We start from the raw sequence: 22455 nt of genomic DNA on the forward strand, positions 1-22455 counted from the left end.
TTTTCAGCGTTTATTTTAATCTCATTTTATTGTTCCGCCACGCCCACAACATTTTGTTCCCAAACAATTGTCTTCATTGTTACCAACCCTGCCTTTTCTTATTAAGTCACAATTTCAGTATTTATCTCCAACCAAGATTACCACTCAGCATGAGAAAAGGCTCCATAACAAATGTCAATCTTGAATGTTATTGATGATTTGTCAGGATGTTGATAGTATTTTTTTTTTTAGAACATGTGACGCCTTTGAGTGAGATGAATGTGCCATTAAACCATTATGGATACAACTCAACCCATGTTAGCTCCCATGCTTTACCTGGAAATGGAGCCCCACATAAATTATGTGTTAGTGGGACAATTAAGGGGTATTATGTGTGAGCGAGTCTTAGTAGATTGTGGCAATACTCATAACTTTGTTTAGGAGAAAGTGGCTGATTAAAAGGGATCGACCCAATTATAACTAATTATAATGCTTTTGGATGCGTTTTTAGTGGAGATCAAAGGAGATAAGATTTGGAGCCCTATTTCCTTCTCTCTTCAATAACTTAAGCATGTCACATAAATAGGTTGCTACTCACGATCACCTATTGTTTTAAGAATTGGGTTGAACCGGCTGGTCGAATCGGAATTTGATAGTCACACTAGTTAGTTCATTTAAAAGATGAGAAATGCATCAGAACAACAGAGTGTTTTTTTTTTAAAAAAAAATTATGAATTTTTTCTATCTTATTTTTGTGAACTTGTGTTTGTTTTTAAGATATTGGAGGTTTGTTTGTATTTGAATCTTATTTATAAACTTGTATTAACATGAATATTGATTGTTATTTAGAATATTAGGTATTTTATAGTGATAATTATTTTAAATTTAGAGTATTGAATGATTAAATTATATTAGTTACTTAGCTATATTATTTTTTTATAATTTTTTAATATATACCTGATGAAGCTGATAATGACTCATTAACTCAGTGTCTAAACCAATTTAATGAGTAACCCGATTCTTAAAACATTCCTACCAACAACTTGGGACAAGATTTTAATATCATACTCAAATTTCTTCATCCCCTAGAATGGCCCATGTATTCAAGCATTACTATGAAAAATGTTGTTTTATTCTTCACTCTTAGTTTTATTCTTGTGGTGCAGGAATAGAGGCAGTACTATTACAAGAGGACCACCTGATTGCTTTCTTTAAGATTCTCTTCTTAGATTGCTAATCCATGTACTTATATTAGAATAATCACATGTCATTGATGTAGTAATGAATAAGTGGCACCAATATTTATTGGGAAGACACTTCATCATTCAAACAGGCCACAAAAGCCTGGGAAAGCTTATGGCATAGGTCATACTAACCCCTACCATCATAAACATTATCTTTCTAAGCTACTTTCTAGATCAAGTGATCACAATCAATATGCTAATTTCTATGTGTGTAATTAATGTTTCTCAACTAGCATTTTTGGAAACTCCAAGTAAGAATTGGCTCACAATCCACAATTTTAATCCTTCATAATTGACACCATTATTATGTTGATGTCAGCATGTGCCACACATCAGCAAAATATACATGTTATTAAGGTCACATAAACATCCCATGTTATCCTCACAGTAGAGGAATTAAATTTTTTTAAAAAAATACAGAAACTAAAAAAAGAATTTACCAAGACTGAAAAAATACAAGAATGGGAAAAACTACATCGAGTAAAAGAAATAAGTAGCAAATTTGCAGGCATGAAAAAATTAAGCCTTAAATATAATGTATAATTTTAATTAAAAATTAATAAATTAATATACGATAAAAATATTGAATAACAGAAAATGTTTGTTAATAATTACACATTTTCTCAATGGAAAAATCTTAAACAATCACTAATTGTGACTTGACATATTTTAATGACAGGAACTAAAAATGAAACGTTTAAAATTTATGGAGACTATTTTGAATTCTTTTTCGAAAACTAAAAAAACATCAAATTACAAAAACTATAATATTATTTTAGTCTTATTTATTTATAATTTTATTAATTTAATTATTTATAATGTCTTTGTTGTAAAAAATCTTTTAAGTTGACTGACTTGAATAACCATTTTACAGTAGTTCTCAATTATGACTCACGTCCTCCTTATTGATACCATGGAGTATGGATCCTATTGATCTATATGTTTATTTTTCTTAGCAGTACTTATATATTAACCATTACAGCATTATCACGTGTTAAATTATTTTCTATATATACACCAATTAATAAAATTTATTTTTTAAATTTTAACCCCGACATAGATGCATGCAAAATCAAACGCGGATACTCAGCAAAAACAAATGGCCAAATACAGATAAGGACGATTCTTTTTTTGCTAATGGCATGCTTGTGTATGATCTTGACAGACCAACCCACACAAAAATACAAAGTCATTTTGTTTATGTATATTCATTTTTCTCCACACAAAAAAATCCAAAAAATGTGTAAAGATTTGCAACTTGATTATACTTAACCATGTTGCGACCTAAACCGGATAATTGCAGTCTTTTTCTTTCTTTTTTTAACTTGAGGATAGTCGCAGTCTTATAATTTCATGTAAACTAAATAAATTATAACTGTTAAATGCAGGGCGTGTGTTTGGCTGATATATATTGAGTTGCCCTACGGCCCTACCCCCATATATGATCTGATAAAGCCTTGAAATTTTCTGTCACTATGGTTACTTACTTTTAATTTATTGGATAAAGAAGTTGTTTTTTTGGAAAATGAAATGAAATTAAAATTTTCTCGTTATATAATTTGTACAGAAAAATTTAAAGAAATATTTTCTTTACAACCTAATTTAGCATTGGTTTTCCATAGGTTATTCCAATTCTGCTATTAAGACGTGCAAATAATTTATCTACAATAAAATCCAAATTTATTGAAAAAGAATATTCATCATACTTTAATTTGATACTTTATATGATTTCAATAAAAAAAAAAAGTATCTAAAAAGTAGTCAAGTCTATATAAATTAAAGTATAAAATTATATGTATATATATAACTTTAAGCGAATACCCGTCTTAAATTGTAATTAAAATTATTTTAAAATTGGGTTATGTATATTAATTCGTTCCAACTTTGCATATTTCGATACATTAAAATTCCAATATTAAAATCCATAAAAAAGTTTATTTACCAATAAACATATTAATGAAAGATAGAAAGGACGTAAAATTAGCATGCTTATTTTTTTTATTGAATTTCAATCAGGTTAATTACATGATAAATTGGTATTTTTTATGAATATAGTTTTCAAAATTTGCAGCGCGATTTTATTAATTGTTGTTGACCGATATGGAGAAGACAAAGCAGAGATAGAGAAGAAATGCAAATAATAAATGAAGGCACGTGAATAGTATCAGATACCAGTATGTGTCATTGGATATATTAGTTTCTGTTTCTTGCGCATGCATTAGCTACTTTATCGGATCTTCAATCATTTTCCACCGAAATAGTATCAGAACCAATTTTTGGGTTTTATGCTGTACACACGAAACATGCATGTTGATGTTCTAACGAAGAAGAAAAAGAATAATAATAAGAAGATGAAGAAGAAGAAGAAGAAGAGAAGATGAGGAATATGAATACGACCTTTGCATTTGAGAACGTGATGGCTTAGCTAGTGCCAGATATCAGGCTAGCTATCACCTCGATGTTGACGTGCCATGTGCACCCTGCGCAATTCAAGGGCATGCAATGCACTGCAACTTAATTTAATTCTACCTATATATCTCTCCTACAACTAGCTATAATCCATATTCAGATTTTTTTTGTCAATGACTTATATTATTAGCTATAGTATTTCTTTTATCGGCCGATAGTAAATTGTTAGCAGAGAATCGAATTGAATCTACAATTTTTTTTTGCAATTTTTGTTATTTATCAAACTAGTCTTATAATTAAAAAAATAATAATTATCTTCTCGGAAATGTGATAAAAAAATGAGTGCATCAAAAAATTTCTCATGTTAATGTACAGTATTAATATTTTTTTGTATTTGTTAAATACAAATATAAGTTGAAATCTTACATCAAATCAAATGAAAAAGAAGATTGAACATTATATAAATATATATAATGTTAATAAATATAAAATTTAAGATTTTTAAATTAAAATGTACAATATTTATCCCTCAATTACAGAACATTCATCTTCTAAAGCAATCTTACCTTTTCAGGTATTTAATATAGTTAAAAATATATTTTAATTCAAATCACGTATCTTTTCTTAACTATTCTTAATTAGGCATAAAATTACATATGACCAATTAATTATTATTTAAAAAAATGTGGAATCTTTTATAAATTGTTTTTTATATTTGTTTCATGTTATAATAAATTAATTAAATTTATTTCACTTACATATTTTCTTTGAATTGATACCACTTGTGTTCCAATTAAATCAATGGATTTTATTTGTCGCAAAAAACATGTATTCATTTTTTGTGGTACAAAGATGAAGGCATCTATACTTGCATCTTTATCCATCAATTTATTACTTTGCTTATAAAAAAAAATGTTTGCTTGCAGCTGATAAAAACATCTTAATTTGATTAATACCAAAACACTGATTTTTTAAATTTTTATCATCCCTTATTTATTAAACTTATAGCAGTGTGCTTTTAATTTCTTTCTCCACTTTTTCTCAAGAAATTACATGTTTCATTTTTGAACTTCACTTATTCTATTTTAAACTTTAAATTCAAATGAAACTTTTTTTTTCTTCTAAACGTTATTTCCTTTCTCTTTATACACGTCATCTTCATACACATATTCTCTATTTTAATTTCGTAAATTTCCTGAAATTTAAAAACCCAGTACAATGCAGCATTACAGTTATCAGTTAATAGTCCCACTTACTGATTTGGGTGGTTGGGTTTTAAACTAGCTGAAACCATAGATTCAATTTTTTTAGGGGAAACCACATAGATTCAAATTAAGATAACTTATCATTCATTTAATAATTTTATTGAAGTTCTAGCTTGCAATATTGTTGATTGGATTTGCATGAAGAACAACTACGTGTAATATATATTAATTCATTTCAGCTGGCAGGAAGCACTAATAATTTTATGCTCGGATTATGATTAATTAGGAGCTATATAATTAGCTGTAACGCAGGGCTTATATATATGCATTCTTTTGGTCGGTCCAGAACATTATCCAAATGTCGAAGCCTAAATAACTAATGCTTATGATACACTTTAATGATCATTCGAAGTGCATGACCCATTTCTCACACTAGTTAACAACTCACAGTGGTATCTGATACATACCCCCCAACAAAAAGAACCATGATTGGTTTATTTTTAATTGTTATCTCATATAGAATTATATATATATATATATACAAAATGGAATGCTAAAGAAGTTGACCAGCCATCAAATTTTGATTCATAGAAGGTTCATATAAAGTGCGGGAATAAAAAAGGTGCTGGCTCTTATCATGTTTTTTTGTAAGTAATTTGACAGAAGTAATATTAAAGTAGCACGTACCTTTGAACTGATCACCTTGTCCAAATTTTACGTCCATTCAACACCAATGTGGAATAAAGTTTAATTTATTCTCCTAGTTTATCTTTATGTATGTATAAATCTTTGTCACAAACTCTTTTTTCAATGTCGTAAAGGTTATAATACCATTGTCGTAGTTCGTCGTATGGGGACCTTTCAAATGTGCCAATGGCTCTTTCTTCTCAAAATTTGAATGGTCAAAGGAAAAAAAATAAAAAGAGTATTAGCATTTATATTTTTATTATTGATATCAAGAACACCGGCTGTGATTATGTAACCTTAATTTAATTAGAAAAGGCTATATCTCAATAGTTATTATTTCGTTGGCACTATTCTATTTCTTTCCTCCAACATTGTATAAACTTACATATACATAAACGCTTCTTAATCAACTTCCGCTGACAGTTTAATTAACTAATGTCTTCCGTCTTGAATTAAATTAATTAACGTAGTTTGAAGATTTGATCAAGACTTCTATTTCGTTGGCATCTTTGGAGTACTTGGCTCACTGAATTTAGATAGATGAGGCTCACCCTAATGAGGTCGAAACTAGGGATATGCCCCACTATAATCCAATGGAGGAGATGAGAAAGAAAAAAAAGGTGAAAGAATATTATTGGGGGCATAACTTCATAAGTACTATCCAAAGTACCCATTATATTATCTCAAAACACAGCATAATTCCAAATTATGCTCATCAATTAAAAATAAAGAAAAATTAGAGTACTTGCTTTTTCATCACATATCATTTTCAATACTCTTATCTTGTGAAGTAGAAAAGTGGGTGGTTCTTGGTTCATTTAACGCGTAACGTATCGTTTAGTGGCCCAAGGTTTTGCTTGATTGTCTCCCTAATCAAATAATTTAGTTGATCGATCCGTGACAAATCCGAGCAATTTGTTTGTATAACAATTGTGTGTCCATGCTCATCCAAATTCTTGCTGGGGCCATTTGCAAAATGCAAAGCGGAAGATATGGACAAAACTTTCACTATAAATTGTCCGTGACATTTTGTTTTTGCGACCTGGAATGGTGAGCAAACACATACTTTTTAGACAGATGATAATCAGTGTTTTTGGATTAAAAAATTATGAATAAAAATTATTTTTATTAAAATACATAAATTTATATTTTCATGATTTTTTTAATTAAAATGTTTCTTTTTTTAATTTCTTAATCGGTACCTTAGTGCACTGATTTGTGATTAATGGTTAAGAATACCCCTTTTTTAATGTTCTTATTAACTTATTGGTGCTCTTTCCTTCCGTACTACACCAAAATTCAAGCTCGAGATTCAAAGTTAGATTTCAAGGTTGTGGAATGTTCGCTTAGCCCAAGAAGAATGAATATTAAATTCTCATGTGAATATATAAAATTAGCTAGATTACAATTAAGCGTAAACTAGAAGTTAACGAAAAAGCGTTCTCCATGACAATTTTTTTCCCTTAATTATAGAACTGGTCCTTCATTATATTTTAAGATTTTATTTTATCCCTTAATTATTAAAATATTTAATTATCATTTTACATAAATTGTTAAATAATCAATTAAAAAAACAACGTTTTACATTTATATTGACAACTGATATAAAACATATCAATTTTTATTATATAATTAATGGATTTGACAAAAATGATATAATTATTTTATTTTAAACAATTGAGAAATTAAATTGAATCTCTTAATAATTAAGAAATCAATTATATAATTAAATTGTTTTTACAGATTCTCCATGTCAATTTTAAGAAATAGTATATCTTACTGTGCATAAATAAAAACAAGGCTAATGAAAGTCTTAAGAACAGTAACTAAAAAATTAATATGAAAGATATATTAAAATTATGACGACCATATATTAATAATATTAAATATTATACTTTTTAAAAAATATATTAATAACACATTCTTTTGAATATATTATCAGACATTAATTAAAATTCATTAACAATCACAAATTGTTGCTAATTCTATGTTTTATTCAATGATTTTCTCTTTTTTAATTTTTAATAAAGTTTAGTTAATAATAAAGTAATGCATTAGAAAATTTTATGTTAGAATTTTGTTTACTCCAATAACTTTTAAAGTTACTCTTCATTTTTATTATTCATTTTCTTTAAAATATAATAATAAAGATTAATTATTTATTATAATCATTAGATAGTAAGGAAATGAATAATGAGAATAAAAAATAACTCTAATGGAGTAAGTGAATTTCTCTTTTTTTATGTATATAAAAAATTATTACCAAATTAATATTTTGAAGATATTTATTTACATTTGTATAAAAATAAACTGCACCTTATTTTTAGTTAATAAAGTAAATTGCGCCTGATTGTACCTGGCGGGTATTGGCAGATACAGTTATATCTGACAATTCAAATTATTCTGTTAATTTTTTAAACAGAAGAAAATGAAATGAAAGCCAACTAATTCTATTTCCCATGGGGGAAATGGTGTGCCAACGGTAAAGGAGTCTATTTTTGTTACACGGGGGTTGAATGCATAAACCGTAACGGTAACAAATTTAAAATTAACAAAATGGATATGATATTAAGAATTTCAACTAAAGGATAACAAGTACAGTACTGAAAGGTATGATGGGATTTGTCACATAGATTACTTGCGTTTACCAAAATCCATAGAAAATATCCAACACCCACTACCAAAACTTCTTTGAAATTGTTTTGGAAACACTTACCAAAATATCTTTGGCAATTATATGAGCAAATTATACCACTATTGTGAGGTAATGTTGATGGGTCATTAGTCATTACTTTACTATTAAACTACCATCATAAAAAAAACAAGTTTATTTCCGTGCCCTCAATCTCACGTTAAGGTACGTTGCTCTATAAGAGCACAACAAAACAAAAATATTAAAGGATGTTACTAACTAGCGTGCTAGCGGGTTAAATAATTAAAAAGAAGAATTTTTTTTATTAGAAATTGTATGAAAATGTATTCTAAAATTATAAGAAAGTACTCTATTCTCATTCCAATTAAAAAAATAAAATATTTTTTTAATTAATATGTTAAGGGTAGGGGACATAAGGAGAGGAGGCAGACAGATTATGTATAAAAATAATAAATATTTTTTAAATTATTATTTTTATGATAGTGATTGGTTATTATTATTTAAAATAAAAATTAGTTTAAAACTTATGTTCAAAAATAATAAATATTTTTTTAATTAATCATTACTTATTAAAGTTAAACATTTAAACAAATTACAATTAAAAAAAACCCATTTATTAGGTTTCTGAATCCATTCTTATGCTTAAAGATACCAGTTATTATTTTTCATAATTAAATATATTCAGCCTTCTTTATAGGTTTTCTTGAGTAATTAAAGAAGTAAAAAATAAAAAAGAAGTTAAAAGTGGATATAGCATGCATGAATAAGGAAACTATCTGTCTATATGTGTCTAGCTGGATATCATGGAAATAGCATTTCCACACACCTGAAGTGCATTTGAAGTTTTGAAACTATTACTTTGGAATGATTAAGCATATATTCATAGATCACGGAACCAGAATGATGTATCTTTCAAACAACACTTGTTGCATTAAATAGTTCCCGTTTTTTGAAGGAACATGAAGTGGGTCACTCTATTTTTGTTTTATTAGTATTAGTAAGTGGTACGGAGAGATTATAGGGGGCTCACACCTACAGTAAACCTAGTTCATAGGTGGCATATGCATTTTTCGGGCTTTAATCATATAAAATGGCCTGCATGCGTTAGAGTGTAGGTTGAGTTTATTTAAATCCTTCACCTTGACTTGTGCATGTAATGCCAATTTAAGACACATGATCGAATCAACGGGTAGGTTTTAAATGAAATCTATCGTTGGTAGTTGCATAACTTCCGAATCCCCCCACACAGTTATTCAGATTTTGCTTGGAAATGTTTTGAGTTGTTATATAATAATCTTTTCTGAATGTTAGTTCTTCTCACCAACCCATCCGGTTATCCTTTGTATGAATTGGAGCTATTCCTGTGTGTATGAGAAATGAAGAAATATAAATACATATTAAATGTAAAGATTAAGATCCTCAAGAAATTTATTCTTCATCTTCAATGGAACATTTTAATTGTATTTATCCTTGAATTTTAATGAATTGAATTTTAATTAATTATGAAGGAAAATTATCACACATTTAAAACCATATAACCATTTAGATACACATTTTCTATAAGCATTTAAATTCATATTATATCATATATCTTGAACCAAAATAAAAAGATATATGCATATTATATAGCATGCTTTATTGTAAATTAAAGAAAATCAAGACAAAAATTGTATACTTAGCAATGGAGAACATTCTATCTTAATTATTTGTTCAATCACCGTTAGAAAATACGAGAGTAACTACCAATTTGAAAAGAAAAAAAAAATACCTGATTAAAAATTCAGCAATAATATATAGAAAATATGAGAGTAACTACCAATTTTGAAAAAACTTCAGGAAAAAAAAAACAATTTGAAAGCAACTACCCTTCTCTTTGACAGTTAAACTTTACCCAAATTTCATAAAAATGTCTTGACGGAAAATAGTTTTTACAGCTACATTTAATGCATGCTCTTTGTTTTTATTGGCGCTGTAATAATCCCATAACTCGTCTTTATTTATCCACCTAATTAAACTGTGTAAGAACTCTGAAATTGGGTTAGAGTACCTCTTGTATATATACCAAAAAAATGTACCAAAAAAGAGTGCCCCTTGTACTTTATTTGTTTAATAAAATCTTTTCCTATAATTAAAAAAAAAAGAAGGTTTTACGGCCACGTCAAATGAGAGTAAGGAGTTCTCATTGTCAATTTAAAATGTTTAATAATCTCCACAATAATATGCTTGATAATTTAAATTTTTTATTCTAAATAATTAAATAATATTAACCCAAAATTAAATAGTTCAACAATCTTTTAATTACTTGAATAGCATTGATCGATTAATTATTAGGGTTATGAAATTATTATAAATAAAATATCAATTATTGTTAAAACATATATAACAAAAATATATAGAAATATATGTTAACATGCACTTCAAATTGATAAAGATATACATATAATAAACTTTTATTTCTTAAAAAGAATATGGATTAAGCGAAGATATAATCAAATAAGAAAAATATGTAATCCTCACAACCAATCCAAACACTTCATATATTATAAGAGATTTGATAATGAACTGAAGTAAGACATGTCAGAGATAATATGATTTTAAACCTTCACTAACTTAAAACATAAAAAGGATTGACCAAACACATATTAGTCAGCAGATTGAAATATAACTCAAATAGTTAGCTCATTGATAAAAGTAGTGACAATTGCGCAAAATGAATATTAACTAATATAAATTTTAAATAAATTAATTAAATCATTAATAAAAATGGAGACAATAGTGCTAAATAAATATATTATTAACAGTAGTTGACATTTAACTAATATGAATGTTAATTAACAAAGTCCGGATGAATTGGCTAAACAACCTGGGTGAGTCTTGTAAATTAACCTCATGGTACTGATTTTGATTTTTATGGGTAATTTTTTTTTAATATATATGTTAGGTTAAATTAGTTTTTGATCTTCTAATTTATTATTTAACTTCAATTTGATTATCTATTTTTTTTTATTCAATTTAGTTTTTTAATTTTTTTAGATTCAATTTAATCTTTTAATTTTAAAATCGATTTTTTTTTGAAAAATATGTATTTTGTGGCAATTGAAAATCACTTACTATAAATTACATAACTAAAAAACTAATTTAACCTAAATGTTACTATAAATAAATTAGTTCATTAATAGAAGTGGTGACAATTGCAATAATCAATATATTCTTCACCATAATTAACTAACATTTAACTAATATGAACTGCACTATAAATAATTGACTATATTAGACTGGATGATAAGATTAAAAAATGTCTCAACAAGTTTTGATAATATAGGGACTTAAATTTAAAACAAAAGAATAGTCTTTGAATTAGTGTAATAATAAATAAATAATGTAAACAATGAGCAAACATTTTGGTCCAAATACAATATTACAAGCATCTTAACAACGTAAAAAATCATACTCGATGAGAATATTGTTTTATTTTTAACATAGATGAGAATATTGTTATGATACATGTAAGATATTTTAAAAAATATGATGTTATGCAATGTAAAATATGTTAGACAAGGAAAACACAATAAAAATTTGATGTGAAACTAATTTCGGTACTAAATACAAAAATCTTTTTTTAAAAAAAAGTCTCGTGTGACCACAAAAATATACACATAATAATATATGATACTAAACCATCAATAAATTTTAAAATTTATCACTAATCGCCCATTAGCTAATCTAATATACCAACATCAACAATAACTTTCATGTTCTATTTAAATACTGGATTGTTTAGATAAAGAATTTTTTTCATTTAATTTATTATTTTAGACAAATAAAAAAATGTATTAGTTATGTTTTAATATTGGTATATGTTTTCGGTCTTTAGTATAAGTAGAATCAGGATTTTTTTTAAGAAAGTAGAATGAGATAGAAGATTGATGGAATCAGAAGATAACCTAGCCAAATATAACTATATTTTCTTAAAATTAAGGGTACAATTTAATGCTTTACTAATATTTATGTGAAAAGCATCAAATAATTTACATTTTAAAGGTAAAACAATATGTGATAAGAAGTTGTGAAAAGTTTGAAGATCGATAGTTGTAGCTAGAGAATAATATTTGTGTACAATTCAATCTTTTCTGTGATATATTTAGACAAGAAAAAAATACGTTCTTTCACTATATTATTTTTTTAATATTTTTCTATAAATTTTTCGTGAGAAAATATACAATTTCCTTCCTAAAAGATATTCTGTGTCGCTTTAATCTTTGAATTTTTTTTCATTTATGTGCAATTAGTTCCCAAATTTATGAACTTGTTTACAAGTTTGTTTTATTAAAATTATGCAACTTGCTAATAACTTTACCTTTTTCTAGGACCAATTAGTAGAGACAAAAGCGTCCGGATACTAAAATAACACAAATAATTTTAGAAGAAAAAAAAAACAGAAGTTATATAATTGTGTAAAAATTAAAATATTGTTGTTAACTTAGTGTAATAAGTTTTTAACAAAGTTGTATGATTGTGTTGTATAATATTTTGATTTCAAAATTTTATAATAATCAAATAAATGATGATAAAATTTATTTTCTTGTGAATTAAAGTAAACTCTTAAATCTAAGCCATTACTTGAATTTTGAGTTTTTTTTTACTTAAGAGGTGAAAAAAGTGAACCAAGAATCAGACCTTCTTTCCAACCCAAAGACCGCATGCCATTGTTGATTTCTCTAGAGAGGGTACACACAATGCAATGACGAAATTACCCTCCATGCAATCACAAAACAACGAAATAGCCCCTCACCTTCGTGGATCGGATTAGTGATTCCAAAACAAACACCACCGAATATCACGGCAATTACATTGCTGACCTGCCACTACCTTCAATCATGACTTTAATACATCCAAACCTTGCCATTTTCAAACCCAAAACATGCCTCTTTCTTCTCTTGGTTTTCCCCCCATATAGAGTAAGTTAATTACAAAAAGTTAAAATAAATATTAAACTTTACCAAAAAAAAAAACAAAAAGAGATACTACTTAGACTAAGTAATCTTTTTTGAGTATATAACATAGCTTTGATTCTTGAATATGTGAACATAGAGGATCAATTTTATGACTTTTTATTGTGAGGATATCTTACTTTTTAGGATGAAAAAAAATAAAAATTTATTCATGTAATTTTATGTGTGTAATGCCAAATGTGTAACTTTGTGAATTATTGTTATTGTGGATCGCTTTATAAATGAATTCGTTATTCAATTATAGCTTGGCTGCTAATTTGATTAATTGAATAAATCCAATCATGCTGAGTTCCTTGTTTAACTTATAAAATTATAACAAGTTTGGATTTATAAACTCTTTAATTATAATAAACCCAACGGAAAAAACAAATAAAAAAACTAAGCTCACATGACTCATGAACTTCTGCAAATATGTTGTATCCGATCTGGAATCAACCACTGTTAGGAGATATAAATGCAGAAGTTAAAATTTCACTCATGAACTTCACAGTGAATAATTCACACTACACAGTCCAAACCTGAAACGGCATGAATTTTATCGCGGCTAAAATTTCCAGTTCTGTCCCTTTTCCGCTAGTTTCCCTTGAAATCGACAGAAAAAAAAAAAAAAACTAAACGGAAAATTCGAAAGAGAGATTCTAATTCTCTGGTCGCAAAAATCAACAGAGTGAAAAAAATTTCCCTTTTTACAGTAAGAGAGAGCATTGAATCGAACAACAGCAAGAAAAAAAGAACCCAAAACAACTACAAATCCTAACATTGTGCCTCATTTCTTTTCCTCAAGATCCTAACGTAGTATATTTACAAAAAAAAAAAAAAAAACAAAACCAGCAAAAGATCTCGCCAATTAACGGATTTCGTATTTTCTTTTTTGCTTTGTTTCTCAGGAAAACTCTTCCGGCGAGAAATTTACGAGCTCGGCGATGTCACGCGCGTTGAGTCCGAGACGAAGCGCGTCGAGAACACGCTCGAAGACGAAGACGCGGCACGGCAGCCGGAGCACTCCTTTCTGCTCGTAGCCGTATTCCTGCGCGGATTCGTTGAGGAGCTTGACGAAGACGGGGTGGTTGAGGAGCTCGGCGCACACGACGAAGCGCTCCATCTCGTCGCCGACGTAGATCGGGACGTGCCCCTCCGGAACCACCGCCGCGGAGGAGCGGCGGATCTTGGATGGGGCGGAGAGACGGAAGGACTCGGCGCGTGGGCGGCGGTGGTGGCAGGCCTGGGAGGAGTCCGAACGGAGGAGCGTGTAGTTGGAGGAGTCAGCCACGCGCGAGAGGCGGCGGATGAGCTGCTTCATCTGAAGGAAAATGGGTTGTATTAATTTGGAGAAAACAGTAGAGAAAAGAAAGGAAACTATGGCGTTTGTTATATGGTTTGGTTGGGGTGGGGTGGGTGAGGAGTGAGCAAGAGAATAAGTTATGATGGGAAGAGAAGAGTGTGAGAGGGGTATATATATGCGCCAAGGGTGGGATGGGGGATTCTAATGGAAAGGTGATGATGCCAGAAGTCTGGCAGGTACAGGTAAGCGTACTTGGCAGGTACAATTGGAGAGAGAGAGAGAGAGAGAGTAAAAATAAATAAATTCATATAAAGTGTGATTTATTAAATACTACTGCCAGAGGCTGTGCTTGGGTTTATTTTGTTTATTTATTATGGTGGCAATGAATTTATTGTTTGCTTTTTCTCAATGTGTTTTGCAGTGGATTTTGGGATTACCACGCCAGGGGAGGCTGGGATGGGAACGTGCACCGGTGTCCTCTGGATATGGTATGCCTATTCATGGCTTGGCTGATCAATTTTTTGGGTATCTTTCTATGTTTATTTTTTCTTCTATTCTATTTTTATTTAGACCAGTTTAGATTGAATATACCAATGATATTATGTCAATTAGTTTACTATAGGAGGTAAATTGTTATAAATTTTTTATTATTTATGTTTCATTCTTACCGATTAAAATATGATTTTGGTTTTATTTTTACTTTTTAGTTAATAAATCATTTTATTTTTAAGATTGGGTACATTTTTTTTTACTTTTTAGATTGTTATACTACACCACGTTTCTCCCCGCTTGAACTCCTCCTCGCGCTGGATAATTATGGAGATAATGTAGTTTGTTTAAACTTAAAAAAATAAATAGGATTAATCTAATAAGTAAAAAGGATTTATTTCTTAAAATAAATAAGAAATTATTTTTAAAATATAAACAATTTAGATAAATATATTAAAAAATAATTTATTTTTATTAAAACAAATATTTATTTCTATAAATAATTTTAAACAATCTGCTCCATATGAAATAGTCTTGGCTCTACATAATTAGGCTCAATCGGACAGATTTTGGCCTAGTGTATTCGAGTGGAGGAGATTCAATCACTGTTTAACTTGCACTTTATGTTTGGTTTTGTGTCAATTTGAAATTTTGTAGGAATCTCGCATCAAAGTTTTCATGTTTATAACAAAGTTACTTCATATAACTTTTAACTTTTCACGTTTTTATTAGCGTTTATCTTTTCACCACTCGACCAAACATGCTAATATGTTGGAAGTAGAGAAACTAAACAGCCAGTTCACATGTTCCATGTCAGGGTTCTTGAAAGTCATCAATAAACCACATTTAAACTCTACAAATGTTGACACCTCTCATACCACCATATAGATTCTCTTTCCATTTTTGTTACTATGTTGAAATATGTATTGATTTGGATATTAAAACTCCTTTATAAATACCCTACGTCCCTACCTTTACATGTTTATCAAACTAGTATCTCTACCTTCTTCACTTAATTAAAGTTGATTAATTAGGATATTTTGGAAACAGTGATTAGACTAGATTCAAAAATAACTTTACAAATTTAGAAATAAAATATTTAAAAGAAGCCTAATAAAAAAAACATATTTTTTAAAGGAGGGGGGATTGGGATTATAAGAGAAGAAAACTTTAGATTTTTTAATGTTGAGTTAAGATGGTTTGGTTGATGAATAGAGTAAGAGATTATTTAATCAAATTTAATCTGTAAATATTTTAAATATAAAATGAGAATTTAAAGACTACTTTTACTTATATGCTTAAATATTTTTCAATTCAGATTGGACATAATGATATACTAATCATGAGTATGGATTAAATAAATTAATGAGATTTACTAAACTGAAAGTTTTAAGCGCATATGCTTTTTATATTTAATTATGTTAATTTTTATTATAAAATATAAGCATTTTAAGAGCTTTTCTTTAACGAGAGTATTTTTTATTAAAAAATCTTAGCCTCTCATATGTCTTAATCTTTCATTTTTATCTTTATTTTAATTAATTTTTAATATTTATAAAAATTGTTATTAATTAAAAATAACCTTGTATCACAATATAAATTGATTATATTAAATTTAAAATATAATTTATGTATTTAATAAAAATTATCTATTCTGAATTTTAGTTATAATATGATTTATATATTTAAAAATGTTTACTTATTATAAATTTTAGTTATATAATAAAATAAATATTTAACATATACTTTAGACAACTAAATACTATTTATATTTATATTTAGAGGTATTATTGTAACGTACGTGATATGTGCTAATTATTTTAATATTAATTTAAAATATTCATTATCTTGGATGCTAATTAAAGAAATTTGGATACTAATTTAAATAATTAATAAAAATAAATAAAACAACATTTTTTACTAGATGACTATATAAAGGGATAAATATTAATCTAATTTGATATAAAAATCAAAGACACATCTTTTTTCTTTTTTGAAAATAATATATTTTCGTGGTCGAAAGTCATGAGACCAATTCCTATATGCTTAAGGCACATAATTATCTACCAATTGAGTTTGAGCTTTTAATTTGTTGGTATTAGGGATGTGTTTCAACAATTGAAATAGACACAACTTAATTTATAAGGAAATTACCTATTTAAATAGCAGTTTTCTCCCTTTAAAAGATGCAAAATCAAATTTGTTGCCTCATTGTTCATAAATCGACCTTCCCACTTGATCTTAGTCCCTTTCTCATATGACTTACTCGATCTTAGATTCTTCATGCTTACTTATTCAAGACTTGAGATTGAGAGATTGTGTACTATATGTTTTATTCTTATAGAGTCAACTTGTCCAAAACTCATGAACTTAGATGTTGAACAACTTAATTCAAATATGATATTATTATATAACTCATACTAGACTTAGAAGAAAAAATATATTACATTTTATACTTGAATGTTTTTGGATTATGTCTCTTTTACTAGAGACATGATCTAACAACAGGAATAAGAACAAAGTGAAAATTTTTAAACATAAAAGATCAAACTAAACTTTTAAATATTTATATTGTTATAATTAAAATTTTAAATAAATTAAGTAAATAAATTAAATTTTAGATTTATAATGAGCAAGTTTAAATTTTGATATAGTATTATTTTTAACTAATGATAATTTATTAAAATAACTACTAAAATGTAAAAGAAAAATAGAGATAAACGAGAATAGAGTGAAAGGTTAAAAAATTAAAATATGCAAATAAAGAAAAAAGAAATATAGCTTGAAATGATTAAGAGAGAAATTTTTTATTTGTTGCGGTATAATATGTGAAATACACATTAACAAAGAATTGAAAGAATGTTAAAAATATCTAATTGAAAGATCAAACTAAAAATAATTTTGTAGGGTCAATATTCATATTATAAATTATTTTTCTGATGCATTTCATATTATATAGAAAAATTATAATGTACATTCATATTATAGTTATATTGTGGATCCGTCATTGCACACATATGAGCTAACAAAGGGTTGTTTCCCGAGTTCGAGGAAAATGTCGAAGAATCCAGTTTCAAATAGGAAACTCGGGAACTATTACGGTTGAGGTTAAGGATAAATTCTTATCAAACACACTTTGGAATTGGATAAAGTCTTAGCTTTAAACAATGTGTTATATGCATTTAAGAACTTAGTCTCTAGAGCGTTATTGAATAAGGCTAGCTTAAAAATAGTCTTTGAATCTAATAAAGTTGTTAATTGTTATTAAAAAAAACGTGGACTTTGTGAGGGAAAATTTTGCTTGTTTGTTTTAAACACTATATATAGAAATCAATAAAAACTCGTGGCCAGCTTTACTTATATCGATGGATCTCTTAAGTCTTAACCTTTGGCATGGACAACTAAAAGACTTTAATATAACATCTGTTAAACGTTTCCATATGTCCATTTTATTAATCAATTTGAGTCTAATAACATTGTAATTTGTAAGAAACCTGTATTTGGTTTGAAGGAAATAAAATGAAAAGAGGGAAAAAACTAATCGAAGAAAAAATAAAAAAGACCACGAAAAAATCAACATTTGCATTCCTTTTTTAAAAAAATTTCTTTAACTGAACAAAAATAAATTCGTGTTCATGTTTTTTCCCTCTTACCAAGCATACTAAAAGTTTGTGACAAGATATTTTATGTCAATTTGAAAGATAAGAAATAACATATTAAAATTGTTATGTAATCTGGCATTATAAATGATATAATCAGTTTATAGTAAAAAAAAGTAAATGTAGGTTATGAATAGACAGAGAAAGAAAAAGAAAAGAAGAGAGGAATAAATGCGTTTAACGTGAGTGAAAGGCAGCAGCGTGTATGCAGAAAAGGATGAGAGAGCAATTAGCGACGTGAAGGACTGTAGGTGTCCCATTCCGTATCCGTAGTTTGTTTCAGTACAGTACAGTTCCGTCACTCCTTTTTCTTTCCACATAAGAGTCGTATCGTATCCATCAATCCTATCCCATTTGTATTAAATGGAGGTACTTAATTTTAAATATATTAAAAGATAATTTGAAAATTTTGTATTTTGATTTATTTTTTTTAATTTATTAATTCATTGATTCAATAACAAACTTAAGGGTTTATTGGTTTACCTAAAATCTATTAAATTTACTCCTAATCTACTAAATAAAAATTTACATACGAACTAACTTATAGAAATCAAGTCAACTTATAAGAATTTGATATATAACCATGCTCTTAATAATAATTTTAATATAATAATGGTTAAAAACTGTTATAAAATAATACTTGCTAATCTAATAGTGTTTTTGCAGGCGTGATTAACATAATGATAATTTTTATTTGTCATTATAGGCTAAATTATACATTTGATATTTTATGTTATTTTTAAATTCAGTTTGGCGTCTTTTTTTTTAAATATCTTTTAAAATTGGTTAATTCAATTTTTTTTTCATTTGTTTAGGATCAACTCTCTTAATAATTTTAATATAATGAAAGTTAAAAATTGGTATAAAATAATATTTATTGGCTTAACCATATTTTTTTCATGTGTAATTAATATAGCAACAATTTTTAATTGTTACTATAATATTTAAAAGATATAAAAATTATAAATCCTTTGCAAAGAACTACTCCATTTTTTGTGTATGATTTCTTGTTTTTTTTTTTCATAAATCTTAAAATTGATATTGGGTTATTTTAAAACATACATTTAGACATGACAAAGGAACATATTAGGAACAAGTTTGACTATCTCCTCCTTTACCTGCAAAAAGGAGGACCAATCTAGATTTAAAAGAGATAAATTTAAAATTATAATACTCATTTCCATTTGTCAGGTTTTATTAAGTTTGAAGAAATCTTCACACCATTTTTTATAGTTTTAATTTACTAATGTATTTTTAAATAAATTACATATGAAGTTATTAATTATTCTTAATTCAAATATTATATTAAAAATAATAAATAGTAAATAAATTGAAACAAAAAATTAAGAATTAAATTATATTTGCAGTTAAATGTATAATTTTGAGTTTTTTATTTAATTATTATTAAATTTTAAATTATTTAACAATTAAAATAATTTATTTTTAAAATTATAACAATAAAATCTTATGTGTGTGTGTGTGTGTTTTTGAGATCTTTTTGTAAGAAAATGTATACCTAGAATGACACATACTTTATATGAATTAGAACATTAGTGATATTTAAGATTGATTACTTCTTAATGACATGATTAAAGTATTGGAATTTATCGCATTGCACAAATCCTTGCCATCGTGAGGCCAAATCTTCCTTTGCTTGATCAAATACTTTAAATACTAAGGTTTTTTTTTTTTTTAAAAAAAAAAGCAAACCCTAGAGAGAACAATTGAATGACGTGAGGAAAATATGGTTCACTATTTATTAACCCTACACCTCTCATTATGAATTTAATGATTAAGTACGCATTGTTTTTCACACATATCAAAATTATCACTACTAGAAAATAGATTTTTTATAATTATTATTAAAGACTTTTAACATCCGCTATTAACTAATGTTGAAACTATCGACATTAATTTAACAATGTTAACATTGATTGTTTAAAATCGATGTTGTTTTCTTCTCACCAACATCGGTTTTTAGATGTTGTTAGTAAAACAACATCAGTTTTTCTAAAGATTGATGTTGTTGTTTACTAACAACACCGATTTTTCTAAAAATCGATGTTGTTTTTTGTTTTAATATCCTTTTTTTAATTACCAACCTGTAATTAATTCATATAACAACTTATCATTCAAAGTTGTAGAAAAACACATAAAATAAGTCATGCACCAAAAGTTATAAAAAAAAGTATATCATGCACCAAGAGTAGTTATAAATATTTATAAACAAAATATACCATAAATATATTCGGTATGTTCCAATATTTTTCAAAAAATATATCACGAAAACTTATAAACAAAAATTTACAAATTGATAATAGTAGAGTAGTAATGTACTTTAATTACAAACAAAGCCAAAATAAAAACAAAGTTAGAAGTTGCATCTAAGAACTCAAATATAATTTGAGTTCCAGTAAGCAAATTTTGTGATTGTGCAAAATTTCTCCATCTATTTCATATTTTTGTAGTCTTCCTATGATGATGATAAACTATCATACACTCTATAGTCTCCTTCCAGTGGGTCAAGGTCACCTAATGATTTCCAATGAGTCCATAAAATTCTTTGAGTTTTGTCCATCCAACTAGTAGAGCTAGGCTCATCAAATGTTGATTATATGTGACAGAATGCACGTTGTCACTAGAGTGTAATAGATGCTAAGTAGGGTCTAGTTCATCCTTCCATCTTACAATGACCTATTGACTTCACCATAAGGCTACATTCAACAAGCAAAGTAATATAAGCAAATATGTTATATCATGTCATGTTTATTTGATAATAGTCTTAAAATTTCTAACTTGATCCATAACATGTATAGTATTGAATATTTCCTCTGCCTTTTTGTTAATCTTCATCATTGTGTTAAACATTTCATTCCAGTTCTGTTGATCTTCATCCATTGTTTATAAACTTCATTTACACTATAAATGTGACATTAAGTAGATTTTGTCAAATCATCTAAATCCACTAACTGATCAATGCATAAACTGACTATGCACCATGCTTGTCTAGGAGCTTATTCCATGCAACTAATATAATGAGGAGGAACCAGACTCATGCAGAACAAAACCTAAGTTAATTTGCAACCAAAACGGAACCAAAGTAAAATTTCACTGATTTTACTGTCACAAAAAGGCCTACATTGTCCAAAACAACCAGAACCATGATTTCACTGTCGAGAAAAGCTTTGAGAGAAAAACATACCGTGAGAGCGGGAGTGATAGTGACACCTACACCGTGAGCGACAGTGAAACCAATAGTGATGACACCATGAGCGACATGACAGTGGTTTCACCATGAGCGAAGCGTTGTTTCAACGTCACGAGAGTGACAGTGACAGTAACACCGTGAGCGAGACACCGTCAACGACAATGATTTCAGCTTCGCCAGAGAGAGAATGACAAAGGGTTCGTGAGAGAGATGAGTTGTGGGGGAGACGAAGCATGAGGGAGCGACGAGTGAACTGCCATAAGCACAAAAAAATTATAAATAGTACAATACAACATCGGACCGATGTTAACCAACTCACGTTAACATCAATTTTTCGGAGAATCGATGTTAACGAAATAATGCTATTTACGATTATACCACTGCGTTTTGGTTTACATCGATTTTCTATAAAATCGATGTTATTTAAACGATGTTAAAAGTAAATTCTATAGTAATATAGGTTTCCAAAGTCCTAAACAATTAATAACATTATTAATGAGTTTAAGAATCATCAAATAATTATATATTATTAGCTCATTTTTTACAAAATAAAATATCATATAATTAATTACAACCCTGGTAAATTTATAGGAAAATTGTAACACCTTTGCCCTACCTTGATGTATTT

General features: G+C 27.7%; 1 protein-coding gene across 1 annotated transcript; it reads right to left on the reverse strand.

Annotated features, from left to right (window-relative positions):
- Window positions 1-13857: 13857 nt before the first annotated feature.
- On the reverse strand, window positions 13858-14762 carry LOC100806044 (auxin-responsive protein SAUR71). The gene has a single exon (XM_003532883.5). It carries the CDS (start codon window positions 14487-14489, stop codon window positions 14073-14075), a length of 417 nt encoding a protein of 138 aa, XP_003532931.1. The 5' UTR covers window positions 14490-14762; the 3' UTR covers window positions 13858-14072.
- Window positions 14763-22455: the final 7693 nt, after the last annotated feature.

This window comes from Glycine max, chromosome 8 (assembly GCF_000004515.6).
Source record: "Glycine max cultivar Williams 82 chromosome 8, Glycine_max_v4.0, whole genome shotgun sequence".
NCBI classification, from domain to species: domain Eukaryota; kingdom Viridiplantae; phylum Streptophyta; class Magnoliopsida; order Fabales; family Fabaceae; genus Glycine; species Glycine max.